The following is a 27,834-nucleotide window of genomic DNA, read 5'->3' as shown; positions in this document are numbered from 1 at the left end:
AAAGGGGGAATAAAAAACACCTTCGCACTTTATATATTTTTTTAAAAACACTCTTTTTTTTCCATAACTTGGAGGTCATTTCAATTAGTACGATTAGGTTTTTAACTAGGTCTAATTACCTAGAATAAAATTTTTGCCCAAAGAGGTAAACAGTTGTGTGGAGAAAAAGAAATGTGCATTTCTTTACATTGCTGCCTAAATGGTAAGGGTCCTAGGGCCCCAAAAAAGGTGAGAAGTGTATAGAGATGGGCAAATGCAGAAACATTTGCACAGAAGCAACATCTGTATTCTCACTTCATGGCTTATTTACCTATTGGACAGTTTCATGTCCTAAAATTAATTTGCCTGATCTATGTTTCTCTGATAGAATTTTTCTCAGCAACGCAACTCTGAATCTCCTCTCAATCCCAAACCAGAGAATCTTCTATTCTACTTCATTATTAATCACTTATTAGAAGTATATTTTGTGCGGTGGTGTGTGTGTGTGTGTGTGTGTGTGTGTGTGTGTGTGTGTGTGTGTGTGTGTGTGTGTGTGTGTGTGTGTGTGTGTGTGTAATGAGTCACATGTGCTGTGCTGGGGGAGGGGTTCTTGGAGTGGGGGGGCGAGGCTAGCCAGCAAATGACAATGCAGCAAAGATGACTGGGCCTTGCCATCACAGCCCCAGCCTGAGGGCCTGTAGCCCAGGCCAGTCTTGAACTGGCTATGTAGCTCCAGCTTGTTTTGAACCCATGATTGATTCTCCTGCTGGGATCACAGGTGTGGACCACCACAGCCAGCACAGCTTTTCATGGGAAGGAAAAGCCAGCCGCACAAAATGAACTCATCAATCCCTTCAGCCCCCACCCCACCTTGCCAGTGCTGCGGTCGATGGCCCAGGACTACGGAGTGGATGAGGGTGACCCCAGAAGCTGCATTCTTGACAGACAAGACAGCATTTGGTTGGGACTAGTCAGACGGCTGCCTGGCTAACTGACTAACTTTACTCTGGAGGAGTAGTCCTCATGTGATTGTGTTTCTGAACCCTCTGCGATCATAGCCAAAGTGTGGGGAACATGTGCTCAGTAAGATTTCATTGAAATGTAGGAAGAAGATGATTTCCACAGCCTCAAGCTCCCTTTAGGCTAGGAAGTATTTGCTATGGATGGCCAGTAACTCATGGAGAGGAGCCCTGGGCCTAGGAGGTCCCTGTGCTGCCCAGTCCCAGAGAGCCTGCAGGAGCAGGGTGTACCAAAGCCACTGCAAACCCCTGCGCCTCCCTGATCAGAATGCCAGAGTCAGCAAATATGATCCAAACAACGCTAACTGCATGGCATGGAGACCTGAAGATGTCTGACACTGGCAGACCTGAAGGGCAGTGGGAGTCTGGTGGAAACACTGGTGACCACAGTTGTGTGCTGGGAACCAGGAAGGGTGATTTGAAAAACCATGCACTAGTTACCAGGGGAGGTCCCACTCTGCCCCCAACCAAACTGGACAGGATGTGTGGGGATGGGGCCACAGGAGCAGCTGTCATTTTGACTATGCCATTCTGCCTGGGTCACAAGATTCTGGCCACACCCCCCTTATTTTTCCCCTGTTTTTCTGACCAATGGGATCCAAGAATAGAGGCCACGCCCACCTTCCATGCTGCCTAGTAGCACTGGTATTCCCTCAACTGACTCACACCACTACCAGCCTTGGAGGGAGGTAGAGGTACGGAGTGGTGAGGGAGCGAGTTAGGTGAATCGAAGTGACATAGTTGGTGCATCGAGGTAGATATAGTTGGTGGTGACTGGGAGAAAGGACGTGACATCCGAGAGCCTGGGAATGTGGCCCCCACATCTTCCCCGACCCAGTGCTAGGATGTCTGAACAAACAAGACTGAAAAAGTTAGCCGCAGGAAAGAGAATCCTGGAAGAATACCAGCGGAGGAATGGTCCTGCCGGATCTGCAGAACCCAAGAGAAAGAAGAAGACTAAAAAAAGAGGTAACCCCAAGACAAACGCCGCCAGTGACAGTCATTCAGCTGAGGGTGTGGCCAAAGACCACGCAGGCCTTGAGCCTCCCCTGCTTCTGGGCACAGTCAGAGCTGCCGGGGTCAAGAGTGACCCGGGTCCCTCCACCACCGAGGACCTCGAAAGGCGCTACCAACACCTGGTGCTTGCCCTGGATGCCAGCAGAATACAAAATGAGAAGCTCTGCAGAGAGATCGAACACCTGAAGCAAGAAAATAAGGAGCTGCAGGAGCGGCAGGAGGAGAACACCTGTATGCACGAGGCACGGGGAGCAGAGCTGGAGCAGTACAAGCTATCAGTGCAGATGGTGGCTTCAGAAAAATCCAGTTTACAATCTGCCCTGGCCCACATGTGGCAGGTGGCCGACGGAAGAGCCCTGGAGCGGGACCACCTCACCAGCCGCCTGCAGGCTGTAGCGCAGCGCATGAGGGAGCTGGAGATGAAGCTGTCTGCGATCTCCACCACAGAGACTGACACCGAGCTCCACAACCTTGAGCTCATAAAAGCCCTGAACCGCGTGACACTGCAGCTCCAGCAGAAGAGCAAAAGATGTGAAGACCTGGAGGATGAGAACATCGAGCTGCAGAACATGCTGGACGCGCTCCTGACACAGAAGGCCAACATGGATATACAAATGCACATGTGTCAGCAGGTGCTGGTGGAGCACGCAGAGTTGGAAAGACAACTCCAGAGCCTGAGAGAGCTGGCCACCACCTTCAAGCTGGAGAGAGACTCCCTGGAGGAGGAACTGATGGTGGAGAGGTGTACAGTGAAGGAGAAGGCCTGGCAGCTCATAGAGGAGGTAGGCAGGCTGAGAGAGGAGAGAGAGCAAGGGGCCAGGCAGGTGTTGGAGCTGGAGAGCGAGCTGGTGGAGCTGAGAGTGCAGCTGGCAGAGCTGCAGCGCCCTGCGGGGCCATCTCAGGCTGAGCAGCGGCTGCAGGCTCAGGCCCTGCAGTTGCAGAAGGAGCTCGAGACCCTGGAGGAACACCTTCACCTCCAGGTGGAGGAGAACCAGAGCCTCCATCTCCAGAGCCTGGAGCAGCAGCAGCGGCTATGGCTACTGGAGAAGAAGGAGGAGGAATGGGAACAACATGCTGTCGACCAGCGCACAATCCTGGAGATGATGGAGAAGGAGCAGGAGACCAAGAGACTCATACTGGTGTGCAACCACGAGTTGAAAGAGCAGCTGGCCCAGCTGCAGGACGCCTGGCAGAGGCTGAGCGTCGAGAAGGACTCGCTCGCCGGCCTCCTGCACGCTGAGCAGCAGGAGAAGGAACATCTTCAGGAGAAGCTGGAGCAGTGGGAGGAGACGTTCAAAGAATGGAAGGAGATGGCTGAGTCCAAGCAGCAAGAGGCCCAAGAGCTGCAGGACCAGTCCCTGGCCCAGCTGCAGGAGCTCAGAGCCACCCGTGAGCAGCACCTGGCCACCCATCAGCAGCTGAGCACGGAGAAGGAGGCCCTGCAGCAGCACCTGCGGAGGCAGACCCAGCTGCTGGAGCAGCTGCAGCAGAAGCAGGTGCAGAGCACATTGGAGGACCGGATGGTGCCTCCAAAGTTCCAGGAAACACTGACGTGCCTGGAAGCCACGAGGCAGGAGAATGCGCAGCTGCGGGCCCAGCTGAGGCTCCTGACTCTCCCTAGAGAAGGTGAAGGAGTGAGCAGAGGGGACAAGGGGGAGGAGGCGGCTCCCCCTGCTGTGACCGTCCCAGAGGACATGGACAACCCACATACCATGTGGGATTTTTACTGTGCAGCACTATCCATCGCTGAATCTAAGAAGGTGCAGCTCAGCCGTGAGCTGCAGGAGCAGCAGGCCCGCTGCGAGGGTCTAGCCCACCTGGCAGCCCAGTGCCAGACAGAGCTGGAGCGCCAGGCCCTCTACCCCAAGACCTGGCACCACAGCCCACCTGGGGAGGGCGAACAGGACAGCCAGAGTCCCACAAAGCGGCTGAAGATCTGCTTCACCTACGACCTACCCGGCCAGGTGGACCAGCAGAGTCCAGCGGACGACCTCCCCCATCGCTGCAGCCTGCTGTCAGAATGCATCAGTGCCATGGAGGAGGAGATGGCGTCCTGTGAAGAGCAGATGGGCGTCCTGGATGAGCTGCATCGCGAGAAGGAAGAGTGCGTCCACCGGCTGATGCAGGAGAAGACGGAGAAGAAGAAGGAGCTGCAGGAACTGCTACTGTGCCTGACAGGGCAGGGCACAGAGGGCCGGGACTCGAGGCCGGCCGCTGACCTTACCCCTGCTGCAGAGGCTCCAGCAGACCTGGCGGGGCCCTTGCAAGGGGAAGTTGCAGAGGAGGAGCAGGAGCATGGGGCTGAGAAGGCGCAACTCGAAGACAACACGGAGCCTGCCCCAGGAGAAGCTGGGGTGTCTTGCCCTCAAGACAGCCCCACGGCAGAGCAGGTGGTGTTGCTGCAGCCTGGCATCCAGCAGCACCAAGAGCATGCAGGCCCAGACAACGAGGGCTCCTTCTCTTTCATCTATAGACTGACGCAAATGATCGGTTTGAGGTAGTTGCCATCCAGAGACCTGGGGGCCAACACCCAGAGAACGGCTCCTGCCCTCCTTCACATACTTGGGGACATGGCCACTGGGCGCCACTCTCTCAGGTCTTGTTAGGATGAGGGAAGGGCCAAAAGCCCTGGTCAGCAGAGAAGGGGCCGTGTGAAGGAGGATGGGAAGCGATGACACGGGTTTTGTATTAGCTCGTTGTAGTAGAGATGCTATTTTTATTTATCCTGTGTTAGCATAGTCACATTATTTTTGATATATTTCATGCTGATTTATGGAGCAGGCTCCATAGTTCTTTAGACTTTTTTCAGGAAAAGTTTATATTTCCTCAAATGAGTCATTCCATTATTGAACATGATATGTTGGTGCATTCATGCATGTTTTTTAAAAAAAATCATGCTCTGCACCAGCAACACTGAATTTTCTCATTTGTATTTTAATCTACTATGATGGTAGGATACTGAGGGGTGAGAAACGGTGCAAACTGTGAAGAAAAAGAAAAGGTCATTCAACTCGTTTGGAAAAATAATAGAACAAATAGATGTGCCCTGTAGTGGAAAACATACAGCAAATAAGTACAGAAATGTATTTCAGAATAACATAATACACGATTATAGAACATCTATAATGAGAATAGGAAGTGTCTCCATTCTTCACTTGTGAATTGTTCAAGTGTATATTCATTGAAGCCAATAAAATATTTAAATTCAAAAAAGTTTATTTTGAATTTTTCACTCTGTTCCAACTCCATTCCTTTAAAAAATACCCCATACATGGGCTGGCATGGTGGCTTATTGTTAAGAGGGCTAGCCTGGAGCTGAGGAGCTGAGAACAGCGCCCAGCCCAGAGTTCAGGCCCCATGACTGACAAAAACAACAAAAACCACCTCATAGAGCTGGGCATTGGTGGCTCATTCCTATAATCCTAGCTACTGAGGAGGCTGATATCTGAGGATCGTGATTCAAAGCCAGTCCAGGCAAAAAAGTCTGTGAGACTCTTCAATCAACCACCCCTCACAAGTGGAATTGTGGCTCAAGCAGTAGAACATGAGCCCTGAGTGTAAAATGTGAGGGACAACACTCAGGCCCAAGTCTAAGCCCCAGGACTGACCAGTACGTACACCCATGCACAGAGACATACACACAGACACACACCCACATACACCATGTATGTCCAACTCAATCCTTGTAACTATTTTTGTCACTTGTTTATAGTCTTCACACTGCTTTGAGTTGCCTTTCTAAAGCCCAGATCTAATCATGGCATTTGTGGAAACACACACACACACACACACACACACACACACACACACACACACACACACACACACACACACACACACACACACACACATAACGTAATGGACATCTTGCCTTGGCATAAAATCTGAACTTCACATATGACTTAAAAGTCACTAACCTAGGCCTTTAACATTGTATATTTATTCAATAAATATCTCTGGAACTCTCTGGACCTGGCCAGAGACTACATGCCAAGGAAGATCTGCAAATGAGATTTGTGCATACACACTAGATGAATAAACAAAAAATGAAATGACAATCACTATGAGATTAATAGATAGTAGGCTTTGGCATGTCTGAGGGGTAAGGAAATGGAATCCTGTTAAAATCTACTCTGTTTCTAAGTATCACTTTTTTCAGGAGGAAGGATGTTTCAACAAATGAAAATGTATGTCCCCAGGAATAACAAAAAAAATAAGGTAAATTCACTGAACTAATTGTAAAGGGTTAAAACAATGGTGCTGGATTGATTATTTTTAAATCATTCTCTCCTGTAATTTATTTTTAAGTCATTTCCTAATTGAAGTATAATTTGGGGGGGAATGATGAAAGAGTTCTGTAATGTGTGAGGGTATATTATGTATTTGTCAAAATTGCCACAGTACTTATTTAAAATCTAAACTTTTTTTTGCCAGTCCTGGGGCATTGAACTCAGGGCCTGAGAGCCATCATTGAAATTTCTTTTGCTCAAGGCTAGTGCTCTACCACTTGAGCCACAGTGCTACTTCCAGCTTTTTCTGTGATTAATTGGATATAAAAAGTCTCAGGACTTCGCTGCCTGAACTGACTTTGTTCAAACCATGATCTTCAGATCTTAGCCTCCTGAGTAGCTAGGATTAGAAGCATGAGCCACTGGTACCAGGCAAATCCTGTACCTTTATATGAGGTGTATTATCTCTGTATTTCTAAAATATTATATCAAAATATAAAAATGGCCTTTGCCATGTCAGTGTTACAGAACTGAATGGTGCCTTATTTTTCTCTAATTAATCTTATTTAAAGTGAATGAGATCCATCATGGCAGGGGGTGAGGGTGGTAGTTGAATGTCTGTAGGCTTTATCACTACATACAGAAAAAAAGAGCTTGAAAAGTATGCAAGGACATCACAAAACAACTTAGGGCCGTGTTGTTAGAAAAATCACCTTGGCTTCAGTGTGGAGGACGTTAGAGGCTGAGCAGCAGGGATATCATTAGGTGACTAATGGGATAAAGAAGGAAAGACCCAGTCAGCAGCAGTGTGATTCTTGCAAGGACAGAGAAGAAACAGCTGCTGGCTGGCAAGGCAACAACCAGGGGGTGGGGGAAACCATTTTCTAAGAAAGTAAGCAGACTGAAAGGAGCTGACTTTGAGATGGATGTGTGTGGTGCAGCAGAGGACTCATGGCCTGGGACCTTAGTAAGGACAACAGCAGGAATTAATGAGTTACAGTTCAAGAGAAAACAGAAGTGAGCTCGTGACTTGTGGAAATCCAAGTAGGCAGTGGGCAACGTAAGCCTGGAGAGGAAGAATAGCTAACATGGAATTCAGGTCCTCTAGGTCGACATTTAAAACCGGTTTTGGAAGCAAATAGGGACTTAAAGCTATCAAGGAAGTTGCCATTTTATTGTGTTGCTGTCTGTATTCAGAAGTAAAGCATGTTTGTGTGAGATCCGTGCAAGTCCTGGACAAGGCCTGTTTCTATACTACGCAGTAGAGCTAGCACTGTGGTGGAGACTTGATTCCATCACCTGTTAAAATTATCCAACTACCTCTTCCACTCCAATCTTCTCCAAAGTCTTGTCTGCATTGGAGAAGCCTTTTAATGTACTACTGATGGAGGCTAGGAAAGGTGACTAAGTATAATACCTTAGTTCTCTATGGATGACTTGAAAAATAGGAGGCTGTTAGTCTAGATCCTCTGAAGACAGATACCAAGACAAGATTTGACATGCCAGAGATTTATTGGAAAACTGTAAGTGGGGGGTGGTGTAGACAGCAAGGAGAAGGGAAAAACTATCTGACGTCAATAAAAGGAAGTCAGGAAGGAAGGGAAGAAATCAGCAAAGGAGGCAGAAAGGAAGTCACAAAAGCAGATAGGAAAGGAGGCCAGCAAGCCTGTAGGCAGGAACCAGACTCTAGTGAAGCATTAAGAGAGGGATGGTAGTGGAGCTGTGACGTAAGTGGTTGAGCACCAGCCTTGAGCAAAAGAGCTAAGGAACAGCACCAAAAGGCCCTGATTTCAGGACTTAATACCAGTACACACACACACACACACACACACACACACACACACACACACACACACACACACACACACACAGGACAGAGAGGGTTGTATTTAAAGGGATAATTTTCTGGCATGTTCCATTTCTATCACCTAGCTGGGATCTCAGGGTACTTATTAGAGGAAGTGATTTAAAATTGGACAGTAAATGGTACAATTATACTTCAATATATCTCCTGTAGATACAGAGGAGAAGTAAGTGTATCTGGGTCATGTCAGGGGAGGGAGATGTGCTGGAAGGTTTACCTCAGTGTACCATGTCTGGTATATCTTGCACTCTTGAATTAGCAGGTCAATCAAACATTCATGAATCAGATATGACTTAGGGAAGTTTATGAAATGATTCGAGAACATTATGTTTTTGCTCATTTTACAAAGTAAAATGGATTTATTTTCATTTGGAAATAGTTTCAAATTTACCAAATGTTATGAAATAAAAACAGTACAGTGTTAAAACAGTACAAAAATACACGTTCTTTATCTAGATCAATCTTTGTTGATATGCCACGCTTTTTGTCCTTGTTTTTTAAACTTTTTTTCCTCCAATAGGGTAATCTGCATATCTGTCACCATTGTTCAGTGTATATTTCCTAGTGTTAGGAAGATGATGTTACCTAATGTATATGTGAAACAATGAAATAAGCAAATCGGTCATCTGAATTCCTGTTTAGTCAGTTTGCCCAATAATACCCTTTCGTTTCCTTCTGAAGAATACGACTCAGGAGAGAGTGAAATAATGCATCTTGTTGGCATATCTCTAACCTGTTTTAAACTACAACAAGAAGTAGCCGTTGTAAACAATACACCTGATGTATTGAAGAACGTGAACTTCGAGGGCAAGGGCTTGGCTGGTCCTGAGCGCTGCCCAGAGCACTACCTCGTTCCCGGGCTCCCCCCCCAAGTGTTGAGAGAGTGAATGAGGGTGGGTTCACACTAGGAATGAGTGACATTGGTCTTGGGCATTTTAAGTATTCCTGTCTATAATCTGAGTGTTGTTGAAAGTCTAGATCTGTGAGTGCCCGTGCTTGTGTGCAAATATGTGTGGGGCTTAAGTATTCTGGGAGATCTCCCTTCGGGTGCTCTCTGCCCTGTGCCATTACGATAAATCCCTTCTCATCCCTCCATCAACTTAAGCCTTTCAGCGTGCCTGGATGTGAAATGGAGATCCAAGTTCTCTGGCATGAGGACTGGCCTTCCATGAGACTTTCCTCTGGCCAACGCTAAACATTTACCCCCGTGTCAGGGCTGTCATGAATCTTGGAAGTCTAGGTATAAACAGACAACACGCTAAAAAACAGCAACAACACAAGGTGGCTGCTGGCTGGTCTGGCAACCTGCTGACTGCCAGGCTGTCCTTGTGGTGGGAGTCTTGCCCCATGACGCGACTTCAGTCCCGGCTCTATGAACAGGATGCCCAGGCAGGCTGTCCAACAGCCAGGGAAAGCTCCAGCTTGTCCCAGAGGGCCGGTTACCTCCTTCCCACACTGCAGCGCAGCTGGCTAACGGAGCCCAAGGAGAGCCTGCGCTGCTGTAAGGCATGCCAAGGATCGCCTGAGGGCTGGCTTGTGAGGATCCATTTCCTAACCTCAGAAACCTATTGCTCTGTTCTTCCTATAAACCAGCGTCAAAATGTGCAGGCATGGACAAGGATATCTTGCTCATAGTATAATAGAAATTAAGGGAAACCAGACTCAAGTTAGGTATACAATCCAGGCCTTATGTGAGTAAAATTGTATAAAAAGTTGGATAGCAGGAATGTCAATGTAATTACCGAGGGGGCTTTCAAGTGAGGGACTGTGGATGACTTAGAGTATCCGAGCTTTCATTATTTAGTATAAGAAATGCATATCAGTGAGCATTAGAAAGAATTTAAGTTAAAAAGAAGAGGTGTGTTTATATAGACTCACCTCTAAAATAAAAGGTATTGAGAAACTGCCTGAAGTCACAAGGGAATTTCCACCTTAGTTTCCCCATATTTCAAGTAGATACAATAATGCCAGTTACAGGGCTGGGGGTTTATCCCATCAGAAGGGCGCCAGCCCGGCACATGCAAGGCCCTGGGTTAGGTCCTCAGCCCTGGAAAAATAATAATAATGCCAGTTACAAGTCTACAATGAGGATACATTAGGTAACTATGTAATATACTTTCATTTTCTTAAAAGAATATGCTAACTGCTACACTTGCCTTGGAGATAACTCTTTTCATTACCTTTCCATCAATCATGGGGAAGGAGAATTACAAATCTTTACTGACAACTGCTCTTCTGTAAGTGTAACCAAAGGGGATAGCAAAAAAGGGTAATTTTAAAAATGAAGAGTCTTAGAACTAATCTCCACCTGACATGCACTTCCAATTCTAGTTTATACTGAAAGAAGTGCTTATTATAGACAGATTTCATTCCCTGCCTTTCATCCTCTCTCCCACTCCTAACAGAAACCCTCTATTCCTCCAGCATCGCTTTCAATTCTTGCATTTAAACACGTGAGAAAACCCTCAGAACATGATTCTTGCAGAATGGCCTTTGAGACAAGAACAGTGATTGACAACTGCAGAAATTACATCTGAGGTTTAGTCCTGTGGCAAAGGGGATACAAATTGTTTGCAAATTATCCACAAGTCCCTGATGAGAAGAAAATTGAAGAGGTTTCAATCGTTATTCAACAAACATTCCTCTGATGTATCATATAAACACCCTGGAGAAATTGTCCCTTTGAAAATACAACTTTTATTCCTTATACTTATCAAATGTGATGTGTAAAGGTATAAATGCCAATTATTAGCATTATTATTATTATCAGCCTTGATCAGATAGTTCAAAAGAGGAATATATGCTCTGATCAATGGATTTATCATCTAAAGGAAACATGTTTCATGCAATAAAAACACATGGTATTAATTTCATAATGGACGCATTACTTGAGAACTACATAGAATAGAATGATGGTAATACTACTGATGGCTGATACTTAGAAATCTGCAAGGAACTGGTTAGACAATTTTTCTATGTAAGAGTACATCAAAAGAGTGATGTCTTAGGCTTTGGCATTAGCCATCTGCCTTTGAATATACCCAGCTTATAATATTAACTTTTTATGGTATAATACTACTCAAAATATGGTCCACAAACCCGCAAGATCTTCAAACATTTGTGACATGTATAGACATTGGGAAACTGAGGCTAAACATCTTAATACGACAAAATAATCTAATGAATCTCAAGAACAAATTTTATGTCTTTTCTTTTTTGAGCATTTTTTATTTTTATAATTTGTCCATAATGAATGAGGGAAAACGGGTTCCACTACAGAGAATTAGAGAAATTCTGTTCTCTAGAATGTTGCACAATAATTGGTGAAGTAAGCTGAAGGCACCTCCATATGCCTTGGTTATCTTACATGGAGAACAGATTTAATGAGGAAACGTACCCAATAGGGCTGGAGTTGAGGATGAAGGGTGTCTAGATGAAGGAAAGTGACGACCATGGTGCATGCCTTTGCTGAGTGTCCACAGAATGTCAGCTTTTAGTACTACTGAGTAACAAAGGTTTGAGATGGTGTATTCTGAAATAGTGGTCTGTGGGGCAATGTCTGTGTGTAGTGGTTTGTAGTGGCTTGAGTACCCTTGGCATTTGTCATATTCGGGCACAATCACTTACCACTGACTTGCATAAGGGGATGAGCATTTGGGTTTTGCGCTACTCTAACCTTCTTGGTGCTGTGGGTCCACATTGATGGTGAAAACCAGACTTCTATGTTTTGTTTTCCTCATTATTCGGATAATAGTTGTAGACCTCAACAACTGAATTATCCATATCTTTTATTCTTTTATTCCTAGGAGATTGTATGATTTTGGGACCAAGGTAAAAATGACTTATTGCTCAAGGATGGCAAATATAGAGAAGTGGGATTTGTTTGTCAAAGATGGTGTTATGGTTTGAACATGAATGTTCCCCAACAGTTCATGTGATGAATTCTTGGTCTCCAGCTTGTAGTGGCAGCAGGAGGTTCAGGACCATTGAGGGCTAAGGCCTGGCTGGAGGGCAGAGGCCGCTGGGGAGGATCCTTGGAGAGCAGGGTCCTGAGTGCTAGCCTGTGGGCATGAGGTAAGCAGCGCCCTTCCACACTGCTTCCCCTACCATGAGGTTCCACCCCACCATGAGCCCAGGAGCAGCAGAGCCAAGTGATCATGCGCTGAGTCTTCTGAAGCTGTGAGTGAAAATACATCTTTCCTTCCAAACTGTCCTTAGTTATTTTGGTCACACAGATGATAAAAGTAATGAACAGGGTGGTATCTCAGAGAGTAAAGAGAAAAGCATAAATTCTTCAATGAAAGTGGCCAATCTTTGAAAAGTCTGTTTTGGCTACACATCCAAATGGAAGGTCAGTGGTCCTCCAATGGGCATCCTGGTGGCTGAAGCAGGATGCTGGCTATTTCAGAAAAGACACACTTAGTTGAGAACAACTCAGCCAAAGAGTGTTCAAATTGTTTTTTATGTACACTGCCATAGGGAGACCGCTAGGCTTTAGAATCGGATTAACTTCAGTTCAAATCATGGTTTTGCAACTTAGTTACTAGATATTGCAAGCAAATCCTTCCTATCTTTGAGACTTAGTTTCTTAATCTATAAAGCAGGGGCTGTAAGATCTATTACACAGGGTAATTGTGAAGATTAAATGATATAAAGAATTTAATAGGGTAATACTTATACACAATAGGTGCTCAAATATTAGGATACTTCTTTTTCTTTATTCAGTGAGTAGATGCCAGTTTAGGGTTTTTTTTTAAACATAGTTCAATATAATAATTTTAACAGAGACTCCACCAATAGATTCATGTTCTAATATAAAAAATGTTTCAGGCACTGGTGCCACACCTGTAATCCTAGCTACTCCTGTGGCTGAAAGCTAAGGATTGTGATTCAAAGCCACCTTGGGCAGATTAGACTCTTAGCTCCAATTAGCCACCATGGCAGGGACATGGTGAACCAAAAGCAGAGATGTGGCTCAAGTGGTAGTGTGCTAGCCCTATGCACAAAAGCCCAGGGACAACACCCAGACCCTGAAGTTCAAAGTCCTAGGACTGGCACCAAAACAAAGTAATGTATTGAAAACACAAACATGCATTCAGCTTAGGGGCTGAAAACTGACGGATTCTTTCTTCCCTTTTCATTTTGCCTGGAACTCTCTGCTCCAATAGGAATTTTTCTAGTCATGGGACTGGGCTTATTCTTATTCTTTTAGTCCATTGTGTCAATACACTGATTTAAGTACCTTCCAATGACTTCCTTCCAAACTCTAACTACCTTAAAGTTGTTCATCATTTGTACCCTTCAGACAGATCTGGTCCACTCTCAAGTCTGTAGGTTCTGGCACATTTTCGTGGTGTGATTTCCTACTGCATTTGGGGGTCTTTCTCTCCCTTTCAGAGGATTCCTTTTCCACTGGCGAGGATTCCACTGAGGACACTCAGGATCAGAGCGGCTGTCGGTTGTTCCAGGCCACCCATTCCTTGGTTGATTGATGTTGAACAGGGAGTCACTGGTGCTTTGGCTTTTTAGTCTATAGACACATGGAAGGAAGTGCTAGAAGAAGAGCAGACTGGGGACCCCAGGGTTCCCTGGTGAGAGATGGGGGCAGGGTGGAGGGGAGGGAGGGACAAGGCCTTAGAGGCGAATCCCTCAACCCCACCCATTTCAAATTGTAAGTAAAAGAAACCAATTAAGTAATGACAAAACATTTGTGCTGTTTCTGTTGGTGCTTAATAAAAATAAAAAAAAAACTATTGTGAGGGCCAATGAAAAGACAGCATCACTTTGCTTTCATCTCAGCCCCAACTCTAAACAATCTACAGGATTTGGGTCAAAACTGTAAACTGCCACTATGTTAAAAATAAAAACAGAAAAGCAAACTTGGATTTTCCTTAGGGGTTCCGAGGATAAATGCAGGACAAGAGCCAGAGAGAAGAGTTGCTGTAAAAATAATGAGTACAAGCATCCTTGAACTGATGTTTTCTATAAAAGCCTGATGGCTGTGAACTGCAGAGGGAGGCTGTGAAGGGGAAAGGAATGGGGAGAATCAACTGGTGTCTGCTTATCATCAGCGAGCTTTCATGTGAAAGTCATGGCAGGGTCAGCCACAAACGAGCTATGTACGAATGTCACACAACCAGGGCTAGACAGAAAGCATATGTGTGTACATATCTAAGCTGCATAGGTGGAAATCATATACTATACATGTATCATTTTTGTATACAGAATGGAGCCATCCTCCCAGGGAAAGAATACAGTCAATCCTATCTGATTCCACAGGAGAATGAGCAGTAGCACACCCAACACAGCACAGTCTTAGACACATATTGGTTTACTATGCACATTCCACATTTGTCTACAGAGTTTACTCATGACAAGGAAGAATCCACAAATTCAGAAGGGGATTCAATAAGACAATACATGAGAAAAGATTTCATGGACTTAAATAGGTATAAATATTTAGAATAAAATGAGATATAAAATGATACATATTATATTGCTATGAAATGTAACATTAATTTTGGTTACACAGTGATTAAGGTCACTCTTCACATGTGATCCAGGGATCTGCTCTAGCTGGTCAGAAGTCTGTCAACTGAGTATCAATGCACATGTCTGGGATCCCAGCTCCTTGGGAAGGTTAAGGTCAAAGCATTACAGTTGTGGACTAGGGTAGGAATGCATCTTTAAAACAATCTAGAAGAGGACTGAGAGTGTAATTCAAGTGCAAGAGTGCTGGCAGCCCTGAGTTCAATCCCAGGAACAGGTAAAAAAGTGAGCAAGCTTCTCTGCACAGGATGAGAGTGTAACTGACAGATGGTTCAGGATGTGCAAGAGGTAGAAAAATTGTGATGAAAGGGATTTCAGTAGATGGGAAGGACGAAACAGCAAACAACGACTGTTGTGTGGAAGGAGAGGCATTGCTTTCCAACATGCATCAGTGGGCACAGAGGAGCTCCCCAGAGTCTGAGGCAAGATTCTGAGGTGGACTTCCTACAGTAACATGGGCCTCCCAGTGACTGTCTACCCACTGGATGTGTAACAACTTCACCTGCATATTGCCATGTCCCACTGGGACAGTGCCATCTACCTCCCATCCTCTGAGGCTTCTTTACAACTCCTACATTTCAGAAGTAGAAGTTCCTTTCCTTCTAATGTTCTCTCTTGGTTTTTCGAAATCAAGAACCAAGTAGCCAGAGATACTCTATGAAACAGGACTCTAAGCCTTCTTAGATATCATAACCTCCTTCGGATCAGGAGGATCACAGCTCAAGGCCAACCCAGTCAAAAGCCAAGTATTATTAGTCTGGGCATAAACCAAGCACAATGGTAAGAGGGTGTGGCTCAGGTAGTAGAATGCCTGCCTAGCAAGCAGGTGGTTCTGACGTCAAACCCCAGTACTTTCTTCCCCCAGAAAAGAGTTGTTCTGTCATATCTAAAGGCATTTCTATAGCCTCTAGCACAGAGTGACCACTCTAATTGAGCTGCTGAAGTATAGCATAGAAAATTCTGGAATGCAAATTGGCCCTTTGCATGTTGGGATACTGACTTGCATGAAGATGAATTTGCAGATAAACAGGTGAGAGAGTGAAACTCAAAGACAAGCTTCCATTGTATCTGTGCTGCCAGGGCATCTCTGTTGTGAGGCACTCAGAGAACACTCAGTACTGAAGAGAGCAAACACACATGGACTTCTACTCACTACAGCTAGTGGTTCTCAAACTAGGGTTCCCCAGAACAGTTACTGCTGTTGCAGCAGCAGCAGAACCACTGGGAAACCCTTGGACCTAATTAATTGGAAGTTACTATGGTCCTCTCGGGCCCAGCTATCTGTTTCAAACACCCTCCAGATGATTCACAGGAATATTGATGCTTAGTAGCTTCAGTTTAGGAACTAGACACTGAATATGCTAATGATTTACTGCATGTATAAAGGATATCTTTAAGGATGGTTCCAATGACCATTTTCTGAAGGTTTCCCTGTGCAAGGCATAGACCAACTCCTTTAAAAATATTATATCATAGCCAAACAGTACCTTGCGCTTTTCAGTTATTACTCCCTGTGCTTTCCTTGAAGGATTCATGTACTGAAGGTTTGCTCCACAGCAAGGTGGTATTAACAGATGGGAGAGAGAAGGTGGTCAGGTTTTCTAGGACACCATCCTCAGAAGGAGGTAATCTGGTGTCCTTGAATTCAGTTGGTTCCTGTGAGATGGGGTAGTTTTGAAAGAGAAAGATGGCCCCTCACTGGTCTCTGGCTTCCTTTCTCAGCACATGATCATTTCTCCTATGGATAGCACTCCTACCATGATGCCACCTGCAATGATGAGACTTAGACAGGGGGCCCCTCAGCAGAGGGCAAACAGACAAAGCCACTTCATCTGGGACATTTAACTTCCAAACTTGAGAGGTATATGGACCACTTTTCTCTGTGACATGTTAAGTGTCAAGTACTTCAATATAGCATCAACAAATGAAGCATTAAAGTAAATTGACACCAAGAGGGGTGGTTCCATTCATGGCTGTATCCATACCCAAAATTATAAAAGCAGCTTTGGAACTGGATAATAGGCAGAGACTGGAAGAATTTTGAGAAGCTGGTCAGAAAAACCTTGGAGTTCTGTAAGCAGTGTGTTACAGTGGTTCTGAGATGCCTTCTGAAGGAGATTTGGGAATTGGAAACTGGGGAGAATACATCCTTGTGCTGCAGTAGTAAAGCCATGGCTGTCCTATTCCAACTCCCTGAATTTGCACGGAAGGCAAATTTTAAAAGTAATTGTACAGAGGATGGTGCATGCTCTGTGAACAAAATCCTCCTCAGCAACATTCAAAGCTTCATCTCCATGTACATGCCTGAAAGGGAAGAACACACTTAGCAGGATGTGGTGGTGCATGACTGTAGTCTTCATAACTACGAGGGTGAAGCAGGAGGATTACAAGTTAAAGGCCAGCCTGTGTGACATAGCAAGATTCCATCCTCCAAACAAATAAACCACTTAAAATTTGCATGTGGAAAAGAAGAACCCATGGGCACACACACTGTTAGCTAAGACTCGAATTGTATTTCAAGAGAATCTTCTGTAGTGTGTGTGCTTGTGATTCATGCATGTAATCCTAGCTAGTCAGGAGACTAAGATGTGGGTGATTGTTGTCTGAAGCCAGCACCATCAGAAAAGTCTGCAAGCCTCCCTATCTTCAAAAAGAACCTGCAAAAAGCTAGGCTGAGGGCTGGCAAGTTGGCTCAGTAGTAAAGCGCTTGCCTTCCATGCCTGAGGCACTGGGTTCAATTCCTCAGCACCACATAAGCAAAAAGAAAAAAGCCAGAAGTGGCCTGTGGCTCAAGTGGTAGAGCGCTAGCCTTGAGCTGAAGAGCTGAGGGATAGCGCTCAGGCCCAGAGTTCAGGCCTCACAACTGGTCCCAAAAAATAAGCTGAGCTGAGACATGGCTCAAGAGATAAGACCCCATCCTAACAAGTATATTGCATTTAATTTAAATCCTCGTACAAGCAAAAAATATCATTCACATACTGGCAGACTAAGTCATTCATATATGGGGAGACTAGTCAGGAGACTAAGATGTAGGTGATTTTTGTTTGAAGCCAGCACCATCGGAAAAGTCTGCAAGCCTCCCTAACTTCAAAAAGAACCTGCTAAAAGCTGGCCTGAGACATGGCTCAAGAGATAGGGCACCAGCCTAACAAGTGTAAAGCATTGAGTTTAAACCCTGGTACCAGCAAAAATATGATTCACATACACAGTCCAGCAAATTTCCTAGTAGGGGTGTTTTATGAGACTTTTCATCTTGATAGGCATTCAGTTGTATATGTGAAAAGTTTTCTCCTTTTCTTGCCATTCAGGCAAGTGTCCTCGGTATAAACTTAAAGCAATAAAATATGTAATCTAAGAAAGCTGAAGTCTCATACAGTAGATCACACTGGTAGTGTTTCCATTTTTAGATCATAGCATTGGTAAAATATTTCACAAATTTTTAAGAAAAATTTAAAGTACATGAAAGCTTCCAACTACTAAAATCCAACTGGTAGTGAACATTGAGCTCAACATGCACTTTTCATTAAAAGGCCTCCTGTGGAGTATCCTGTTTTGAACTTCCAGAAAAACTGTGATAAATAAAGAAAGCAAAAGGCAATACAGGAGTGTGGCTGAAGTACACTGTACACAGTATGAGAGGATAAGATGAAATCCCTTCAAAATTTAAAAGAACATGAAAAACAGGGTTGGGAGAGATGGAAGATAATGAAGAAAGTTGTGAGGTTGGTGTGAAGATGCACTCCCCAAATGGCTTGTTAAGTTGGAATACCTTGGTATAACAAACTAAGGATAATATAAATTAAAATAAACAAGATACAAAAGATAACGTGGAGAAACGGGAAAAAAGAGGAATAGAGGGGACAAATATGCTCCAAGCCTATCTATCTAAATGCACACAAAGCAATAACAGTAAACCTCTTTCAGTGTACAATTAACATGCACTAATAAAACTGTGGTGGAAAATCTGTCTCTAAATCAGGATATCCTTTATTCAAAATCCTGTGAATTCACTAGAGTGCTTGCCTTGCATGCATGAGGCCCTGGGTTTAATTCTTCAGTATCACATAAGCAGGAAAATCCGGAAGTAGAGCTGTGGTTCAAGTGGTAGAGCGCTAGCCTTGAGCTGAAGAGCTGAGGGAGAGTGCCCAGTCCCACAGTTCAGGTCCAATGACCTGAAATAAAAAAAAGAAAATTACGTTACTTGGTTAGGGGTTTGGATCAAAAATAAGGCAAGGCTTGTGATTTGAAACTTTTCCACTGAGAGGGGGCATAAAATTTTAACTTCTACCAACTCTACCTGTCCTATTCTATTGTTGGTTTTTCAGTCATCTGTTCAGGTGGCTATTAGGCTAGGCAACAGCATCAGTGTCTAGGAACAAGGCTTTCCTCTGCTGCCAGGCAGGCTCCCGCAGCATTCATATCAGGAGACATTCCTGTCCCAGCTACATTCAACAACCCACCACACCCCACTTTCTGAAAGGACCCGTAACTTCTGCATAGTCTGTCAAGATTGGACTATTCTGTGAAATAAAATACAGAGAAACAGTTAGAGCAGCAGTTTCTCAGATACTTACCAGGAACCCTTCTTTAGACACAGACTTGAAGGAAACTTTGAGAGACCTCTGCCACAAAGCACTGAGTCCTATGGTTGTACTTGTCTGGGTCTCCCATCTACCTTGAGCAGTACTGCCAGACCCTGTCATTAATCAGAGGACCATGTAGGTAACTTCGAAAACAGTATAACACATCTAGGGCATTTTACAAGTGTACATTCTTTTCTCCATACACACAGATACTTCCACTCCTGAGCAAAGTGTAATCTGCTATTGGCTCTACCAAGCCAGAATATTGAGGATACAGTGGGTGGGTATATGTGCAGTCAAGGCAGAGGCCTATGAACTACAGTTTCCCTATTCTAGAGACTCCTACTAAATTCTCAGAGTCCAAAGTGAAGTTGTTTAAATGGTCACAAAATATCCAAAATTCCATTTTTTAAAAATTCAGAGGATTATTTCCTTTCTACTGAATCTGTAGGATATTCAATTTAGTGTTTCTTTACAATTCTTTTGAGTTGGGGAAAAACATTATTAAAGTAGGTGAATCTCAAAATTGGTATTACTATGACTTAACTTTAAGATGGGCAAAGATTATTAGCAGTAAGTACTTTGGATGTGTTTTCCAAATGTTTTCTCCTGGAAGGTACATAAAACAATTTAAAGGGACTTAAACAATATTAAGATACTTAAAAGAATTTAACTACAAAAGGCAGACATTTCCTGTGGGTTCCAGTTACTACAGACCATGCAGCTGGCATGCAGCTGTGAAATGAGTATTCCTACTCAGAGTATCTATCTGAAGTAAGCCACTCCATTGTCTCTCAACAAGTGTGGGTCATTCATTATATCAGAGGGTCTTCAAAGAATGTTACTGCAGTCATTGTTTTCATACTCAGGTGTTTTCTTACACCAGGTTGCCCTCCTTCCTGTAATTACTTTAAAAAAAATTTTTTTAGCAGAGTAAAGGACACAAGGATTCCTCCAGGAAAGAAAGATCCTCCGATGGAGATTCTGATTGAATGATACTTTTTGTACTTTTTCTTAATTGAAAAATTTAATAGCTGCCACTCCACTTGAAGAGAATTTCATGTAGGGAGTGTAGAAGAGAGAAATGTAAATTGCTACACAGAAAATTCCAGAATCAGCAGTACAAACAAATCAGAAAACACAGCCTAGACACTGTGAGAAAGCTGGGATCCAGGCGGGCTGTTTCTCCCTTAAGCAAGCCTCAGAAGGTCACAGGAGTAGGTGCTTCCCTGAACCTGTCTGTTCTCTGTGCCTGAGGATGCTGTGCCTGCCTGTGCAGCCCTGCACCTCTCTGGTCTGCCTGCTGGGTGGTGTGCCAACTCTATACTTCTATGTTGCTAATGCAGGACCAAGCCACCTGGGCCAGGGCCAATGATTGCTTTTTAAACATTGTTCTGGTAAGATTTATCAACAACCAAACACTCGTTTTCTTAGTGACTGTAAAACAGCAGCCTAGGTTTGGACTTCCACAATCAAAACATGTTTTCTATCTGGTAGGGTGACAAGGCAAATTTCCTATAAACCACCTCTGTTAGCTTCATTATCAGAAGCAGGCCAGAGATTCTGTTCATCAAAAGTATTAGGAAAGCAATGGCCTTTTCTAGGTCTCCTGTGTAAGTTTTAAATGATATATTGCACTCACCAGTGTTTCAGGTCACTCCGGGGTTCCAGGGCTGTGTAGAAAGAAGTACAAGCATCCTTAGGTAGGCTCCTGCTATAGGTCCATGTCCATACTTTGGGTCTTCTCCCGCTGGCTTTCAGTCCTTCAGTCCTCTGGGTGGTAATAATGCCTCCTGGCTCCTCTCTTTTCTTCTGTGGTTTAGGAGAGGTTATGCACCAAAGAGGATGAGCCATAACCACACCCCACTTGCCAGCACACTACATTGTACATGCTGAGTCAAGCGAGCCTGCAGCTCTTGGTGGTGGCTGCTGCAGTGCCAGTATTGGCCTGGTGGTGTCCACGAAGATGTGCATATCAGACCACAGAATCCCTCACCACTTGCCAGGCTAGGAAACTGGCAAGGAGAACTTATAAATAGCTGTGATCATAGAATGGCGCTCACTATAAATTCCTCCACAGTTCAGTATACTTCACTCTAAGGAGGTCAGTTATGAGATGAGTGATGCCTGTGCATTAGTCTTGCACAGCACAATGATATCAAGCATTGACTTTAGTAAATAGGAAATTAGTTGAAAATGAAAGGTTAGGACAGAATTAGCTACTGTGGCTTTAAGAAAATACTGACATAGAACAAAATAGTGTTAGGGTTTTATATTGCCTATTTCTGCTTGGAAACTTGAGAGTAATAGTCACTAAATGACCAGAAACCTATGAACTGCTAGGAACTGGTGGCTCATGCCTGTAATCTTAGCAACTCAGTAGGCTAAGATCTGAGGATCAAAGATTGAAGCCAGCTGTACAGGAAAGCACATGAGAGCTTATGCCAATTAGTATCTCTCTCTTTCTGTCTCTTTCTCTCTCTCTCTCTCTCCCCCCTCTCTCTCTCTCTCTCTCTCTCTCTCTCTCTCTCTCTCTCTCTCTCTCTCTCTCTCTCACGCACACACACACACACACACACACACACACACACACACAATCCATAGTGAAGCTGTGGCTCAAGCACTAGCCTTCAGAAAAAGCAGCTCAGAAACAGAGTGCAAGCATCAGGAAAGGCATAAAATAAAAAAAAATACATTAAAAAAATAAAAATAAAACTAATTTGAAAATGGAAGAGAATATCAACTGGAATTTTTCCAGTGTAGTTGTACAACTTCATGAAACATCAGCAGTCATTATAAAACTAAGCCATAGGGTAGTACTCCTTTAAGTTCACTTGGATAATTGTTATAAGGCTTAAGTGGCAGAATGCTAGCCCTGAGGAAAACCTCAGAGACAATCCCTAGGCTCTGGGCTCAAGCCCCACAACAAGCACACCCCAAAACAAAATGAAGTAGAAAATCGATGTTGGTAGAAATGTGAAAAAAAATCAAACCCTAATTCCATTCTTTTTTTTGTTTAATTTGGGGGGGCAGTCATGTGGAACTAGGCAGAGCTAGGGCTCCACTTTTTCTTGCTTTTTAGTTCTTTTCCTGCATTTTCCCCCAAAGCCGGCTTGAATTTCAATCCTCTACCTGTGTCTATTGCTTAGCTGGGATTGCAGATGTGAGACACTAAGTCATCCAGGAATTACTCGCTTCAAAACAAAGCAGCAAGACATCTATAATACCCCTTTTCAAAGAAATGGGTGTGTAAATTTGAGAGTAAGGCAAATGTAATAGGACGGGACATCTAAATGTATTCACATATGAAGTGTTAGGTCATGAATGAACCAGGATGCTTTCAGTCACATGTTTTTACAGGCCAGCATTTTCTTGTCTTTCTCACACTGTTGTTCCCCCCTGTCCAACCCCTTGCAATTCCCCAAGAGCAGATATTCAGGATGGTTAGTATAGCTCCAGGCAAAGTTACCACACTCCTCTAATTATCTTGCTTTCCAAGGTACTGAAGGAACATTCAGGAAAAGAAATACATCTCCAGAGATTAATGGTCAGCACATTTAGAAATAAGCAGGCCCAAGACCACCATTAGGCCAAACATGATGCCTCAACACTTAAACCCATCAGGAAGTCCAAGCTCCTGGGCCTTTCCATAAAAGCTGTCCTTCAGCCCACTAGAGAAGCTCAATGACACCAGCAGCTTTCAGCACTTCTTAAAAGGAGATGCCCTAGGTGAAGTTCTCAACACAGAATTTGCTACAGCCGACGAGTCAACTAGGCACTCTGAGGAGGACATCTTCTCTAGCATTTGTCCCTGAAGACTCCTCCATTCCCTTCACCTGCGTTCTCTCAGACTCTGGCCTCTATCTTGTCACAAGTGTAGATGTGTTTCTCAGTTTCTGTTGGATCACACTCATCCCAGAGTGTGTCTCAACCTCTAGAACCTTTGATTGCTCTAAAGAACAGTTTTTGTGCTCACTTGCACAGTCTTCTCCCCCTTCTCATTCTCCTTAACCTGTGGCCTGCAGTGCACTCAACCTGACTCAAACTTCCATGGAACTTCAGGGAAATCCCACAAGAAAGCTCCCCACTGAGCTCTCCTACCAGCATCTCTGGGGTGCCTTCTTCTATCCCAGGCCTCTATAGAACAAAATTCAAGATCCAGCTGTCTCCTGATGGCAAATTCCCTTTAACACACTAGGGAGAGCAAAAGCATAGGTGTTTATAGAACTCCATATTTGCAGATGATAGCTACCAGAATATAAAGAAGGAAACTTCAGAGTACTCAGAAGTATTTCAGGGATGAGAGAACTCCAAAAAAGACCAGAAAAATGATAAGAGCAGGATAGTGAGAGATCTGCATAAGGACACAGAAATCTCCTTGGTGAATTTTCTAGATGCCAAAACAGAGAGAATTAAAAAGTGATTTGAATGGACCATCAAGTCAGGGTTCAGAATATATTTCTCTGAATCATTAAAACAAAAACTGCTTAGATAAAAACATAAAATCACGCTGGGCGCCGGTGGCTCACGCCTGTAATCCTAGCTACTCAGGAGGCTGAGATATGAGGATTGCGGTTCAAAGCCAGCGCGGGCAGGAGAGACTGTGAGACTCCTATCTCCAATAAACCACCAGAACACCAGAAGTGGCACTATAGCTCAAGTGGTAGAGCGCTTGCCTTGAGCTGAAGAGCTGAGGGACAGCGCCCAGGCCCAGAGTTCAAGCCCCACAACCGACAAAAAAAAAAAAAAAAAAAAAAAAAAAAACATAAAATCAGGTCTCATAACAATATGGGAGCAGATCAGTGGGGACAAAGTCCCTATGCACGTTAGCCATTTCTGGGACATGACAGACCAGACCTTGGCCCAGCCCCCTCAACTCCCACAAAACATTCCAAGTCTATCATGAAAACTGTTAGAGATCCACACTTAGAGACTAGAGAAATCTACAAGTTTCCCACTTTAATGTTGCCCCTTGACAGCTACAGGAAGCTCATATTAAAAACCTTTGGCTGAAGCACTAATAGGGCTTGTGCCTAAAGATTCTCAAATCACCTTACTCTGTAAAACGTTCCCCAATTTCACAGGGAGCATCTCTGAACCTGACATGTAGTGAATTAAAGACCAATCCCACAGTCATGTGGGTCCCGTTCCAGGGAGAAACTCTTTACAAAATAACAAAAAATAAAGGGACAGAAAAACTGAAGGTCATGCCACACAGCATTCTCAACGACCTTCATCACATGAATCCCTGAGAGGAATGAACACTATAGTCACAACTGTGTTCCCTCAGAGTTCTGTCCAACTGGAGAGGGGAAGGTGGATGTTTTCTGAGTCCAGATTGAATAGCCTTGTAGGAAGAAACTAGCAACATGATGAAATTGTCCTATGTTCAGAGGAAAGTAGTCTAGAACCATCTACAAATCCAGTAATGGGCATGTCTGAGACATAAAAAAAGCCTCTGCCACAGTGTGTCAGTAGAAATGATCTTTGTTGAGTCCACATCTGAAAGGACAAAAGATCTCAGGGAAATGGCAGAGGGTGAAGAGATCCTGCCCATTATCTTGCCAGTCCACAGGAATTCCAATAATTTGTATCTTGGGAGTTTAAACCTTCTGAAGACCACTCAAACACCATTCCCGTCCATAATTTCTATTTCCAAGGATCCTGCCTGAAAGAACAGGAATAGTCAAGCAGTACAAGTGAGAGTCCAGCTTTTTATCATATCAAACAGGATGTGATGCTAACACATTCCGTGAAGACTGTATGCCCCCACGGTGCTGCTTGCAGCATACATGCTGCCTTCCACCCACTTCCTATGAGTTAAGCTCTGCAGAGCCAAGAAGAGGATGCACGAAGAAGCAACAGGATGCCAAGACATCCAACTTCCAGGACTCATGGTAGAGCAAGATGGTTAATGGGCCTGATGAAAAAGAGAGATGAATCATAGGAAGAAAATGAGATTTCAACATGAGTCTTTTGTCCCCAATAAAACATTGCAGAAAGCAGTGTTTTAGCCTCCCCTCTCTCAACATTCCCACTATCATACGGCTCACCTTTCTCACTACCCCATGGAACCTTTTACCTAGAAAGAAGCCAAGTAAAGAACAGCAGAGTCTCTTTGGCCCACCAGCCCCACTGGGCATAGCCATTCTGTTAATGACAGGAGAGTCTCATACCATAACTACCCTGGGACAGATTTGCCTTCAAAAAGCCTGTGTATCTCCTCTGCCATGCCTGCCAGCATAGGGAAACATGTCTCAGGCCAGCATACACACTGCCCATAACACTGTCCTCTTATTCTTTTAGTGTTCAGTCATACATACCATGCTTCTTACACAGTTCCTTGCAAGGTGCATTTTCTCAGCATGCACAGCAAATCTCTTTGTGTATAAGAACATTCTCAGCGAACTGATGAAGTCTCCCTCCTCAATTGTGTCTTGCTTCTTAATACATACTTTTCCCTCATGAGACATTTTGTGTTTTCTTTGTGACACCACTCAGAGTAAGTATGGTCAGGATTTGGTCTTCCAAAATGCAGCTTCTTTCTTGAGAAGGAAGGGACACGTGAGCTAACGCCACTGAAGGCTCACCCCAGCCTACATATCTCATCTCACCTTAGGAGCCTCCATTCAGTCACTACAATATGAACTTCAGAAAGCCTTTATGATTTGTCATGGTGAGGAAACATGGCAAGAGAGTTTACTCAGATGTTTTTTAACCTGTTAGAACCTGTTCTTTGGAGCAATTTTGTATAACTTACTGGCTACACAATGTGCACAGGAAAGTTGACCTAGTATAAATATTTTTATCCTCCATCTGCCATTAATACTTCTTTGAGGGTTGTCACAGGAGCTGTCTCAGTCACTGGATGCTAAAGCTCTGTAGGGAAGGCAATGCCACCAGTCACGTTTAATGATTTCATTGCCTGTGTTTTTCTTCCTTGGGCTACTAGAATTTGGGTGATGACATGAGCATGGACAAGTAGATAAGGAGGCATACTTTGTGAGTGTGGTGAGCACCGACATTAGGTCATGGAGGGGCATCTGGCAGGTGGAGTGCATTTCACTCCATCTAAATAACAGGTCAAGAGGCTATGGGTCAGTCTAGCAGGAAAGGGGGGCAGCTGCCATGACAGGCCAGGAACCAGCCAGCAGGGTCTCAGAGCAGCTTGGGGAAACTAAAGATCAGTCAGGGTCTCAGAGCAGCCCAGGACCAGGTCCCTAGGGCCTTCCCATGTCTTGGCCAAGCCTGGGGCATGGGGACAAGGTCCCAGCATGCTCTCATCAGCAACACGAGGTGAGGGACTGAGCATCTGGTAGGACTCAGGATGGCCTGGGGCCAGGGAAGTCTTAGGTCACTCAAGCTGTAGGCTGCTTGAATGTCGTTGAGGCATGAGGCAAGGGGCTAAGAGTACACCAGGGTCTCAAGGCAGCTTGTGACTAGGGACTGAGTGCTGAGTTGTTCTCAAGGAAGCCCAGACCAAGGGTACAAGTGCCTGCTGGGATCTCCAGGAAGCCCTGGAAGACAGGATTAATAGTCAATAAGGGTCTCAGGGAAAACCTGGGCAAAGGACTGGGGACAGATCTTAAAATAGCTGGGCTGAGCAGCTGAGGGCCAAGAAAGGTCTCCAGACACACGAGGATGAGTAGTTGAGGAACCACCTGCTTCTCAGGGCAACCTGGAGCCAAGAGCTGGCCGAGGTCTCAGGGAAGCTCTGGGTGAGTAGCTGAGGATTGGCTGGGTAGGTCTCCCAGAGCTGCAGGATCAGAAGTCGAGGATTGGCCAGTGTCAGGGCCTAGGGTGTGCCCAGATCCAGAGGATCCGATGGCTCACAGTTCTGAGCCTGCAGAGACCACAGGAGCGTCTTGGCACCAGAACCTGGATCTGATTTGGCAGCTCAAGCCATTGCAGGGCCCACCTGCAGTGGGCGTCCTTGCTCCGATTCATGCCCACAGTCACTGACCTCCGCTGAACTGGCCACTCCAATTGCTGCTGTGTGCCACCACCTGACACCTGTCACGGCCTGCAGCCTCTGACGCCTTGCTGTCGCCTACCACAGCTGGCCGCCACCTGCAGTAGCTTGTGGCCAGCCGTGCTGTGTGGAGCAGCGCGTCACAGCCCGCCTGCTGCGGAGCTTGCCAGGGACCATCGTGCCGTTTAGCCCCGTGCGCACAGCTCTCTATCCAGCGCGTGCGCCTTGCCGCTGTGTGCCATACGTGTGACCAGTTGCCGCTCATCTCGCAGCTCGCCACCCACTTGCGGAGCCTGTGCCCAGCATCCTGTCGCGCTGCGGATATGCAGGCTGCTGATTTCCACCGCCCCTGCGACTGCCCACTGCCGTCCTCCTCCATCTTCTGCCTCCTGCCCAGCCACCTCCCCTGCTGCTCACCCTGCCTCTCCCTCCCCTGGCTGACTCACAGCCACGGGACTCAACTGTCACCACCCGCCACCCGCCACGGGCCGCCACATGCCACCAGTGTCAGCAAACGGCCAAGCAACCGTTTCCACAGCTGGCTGCACCACTGGTGGCTGCCATCTCCTGCCTTCCCCGCTATCTGCATGGCGCCGCCTGCCATGTTGTTTTTCCATCTGCC

The 27,834-nt window shown here is 45.1% G+C and overlaps 1 protein-coding gene and 1 long non-coding RNA gene across 2 annotated transcripts; one reads left to right on the top strand and one right to left on the bottom strand.

Moving 5' to 3' along the window:
- Positions 1 to 1,843: 1,843 nt before the first annotated feature.
- LOC138836800 (golgin subfamily A member 2-like) lies at positions 1,844 to 4,516 on the top strand. Its single transcript, XM_070035432.1, has one exon. The coding sequence runs from the start codon at positions 1,844 to 1,846 to the stop codon at positions 4,514 to 4,516; it is 2,673 nt and encodes an 890-aa protein (XP_069891533.1).
- Positions 4,517 to 16,897: 12,381 nt separating this feature from the next.
- On the bottom strand, positions 16,898 to 21,777 carry LOC138836944 (uncharacterized). The gene is made up of 4 exons (XR_011375123.1): positions 20,883 to 21,777; positions 19,232 to 19,353; positions 18,681 to 18,829; positions 16,898 to 16,961 (listed from the first exon to the last, which is right to left on the bottom strand). It is a non-coding gene; the product is annotated as an uncharacterized lncRNA (long non-coding RNA).
- Between the last annotated feature and the right edge of the window lie 6,057 nt (positions 21,778 to 27,834).

The sequence above is a fragment of the Dipodomys merriami genome, unplaced genomic scaffold, assembly GCF_024711535.1.
Source record: "Dipodomys merriami isolate MVZ:Mamm:240054 unplaced genomic scaffold, mDipMer1.0.p SCAF_26, whole genome shotgun sequence".
Classification (NCBI taxonomy): domain Eukaryota; kingdom Metazoa; phylum Chordata; class Mammalia; order Rodentia; family Heteromyidae; genus Dipodomys; species Dipodomys merriami.
The sequence above is the reverse complement of the archived record's forward strand: the minus strand, read 5'-3'. Positions and strand labels throughout refer to the sequence as shown.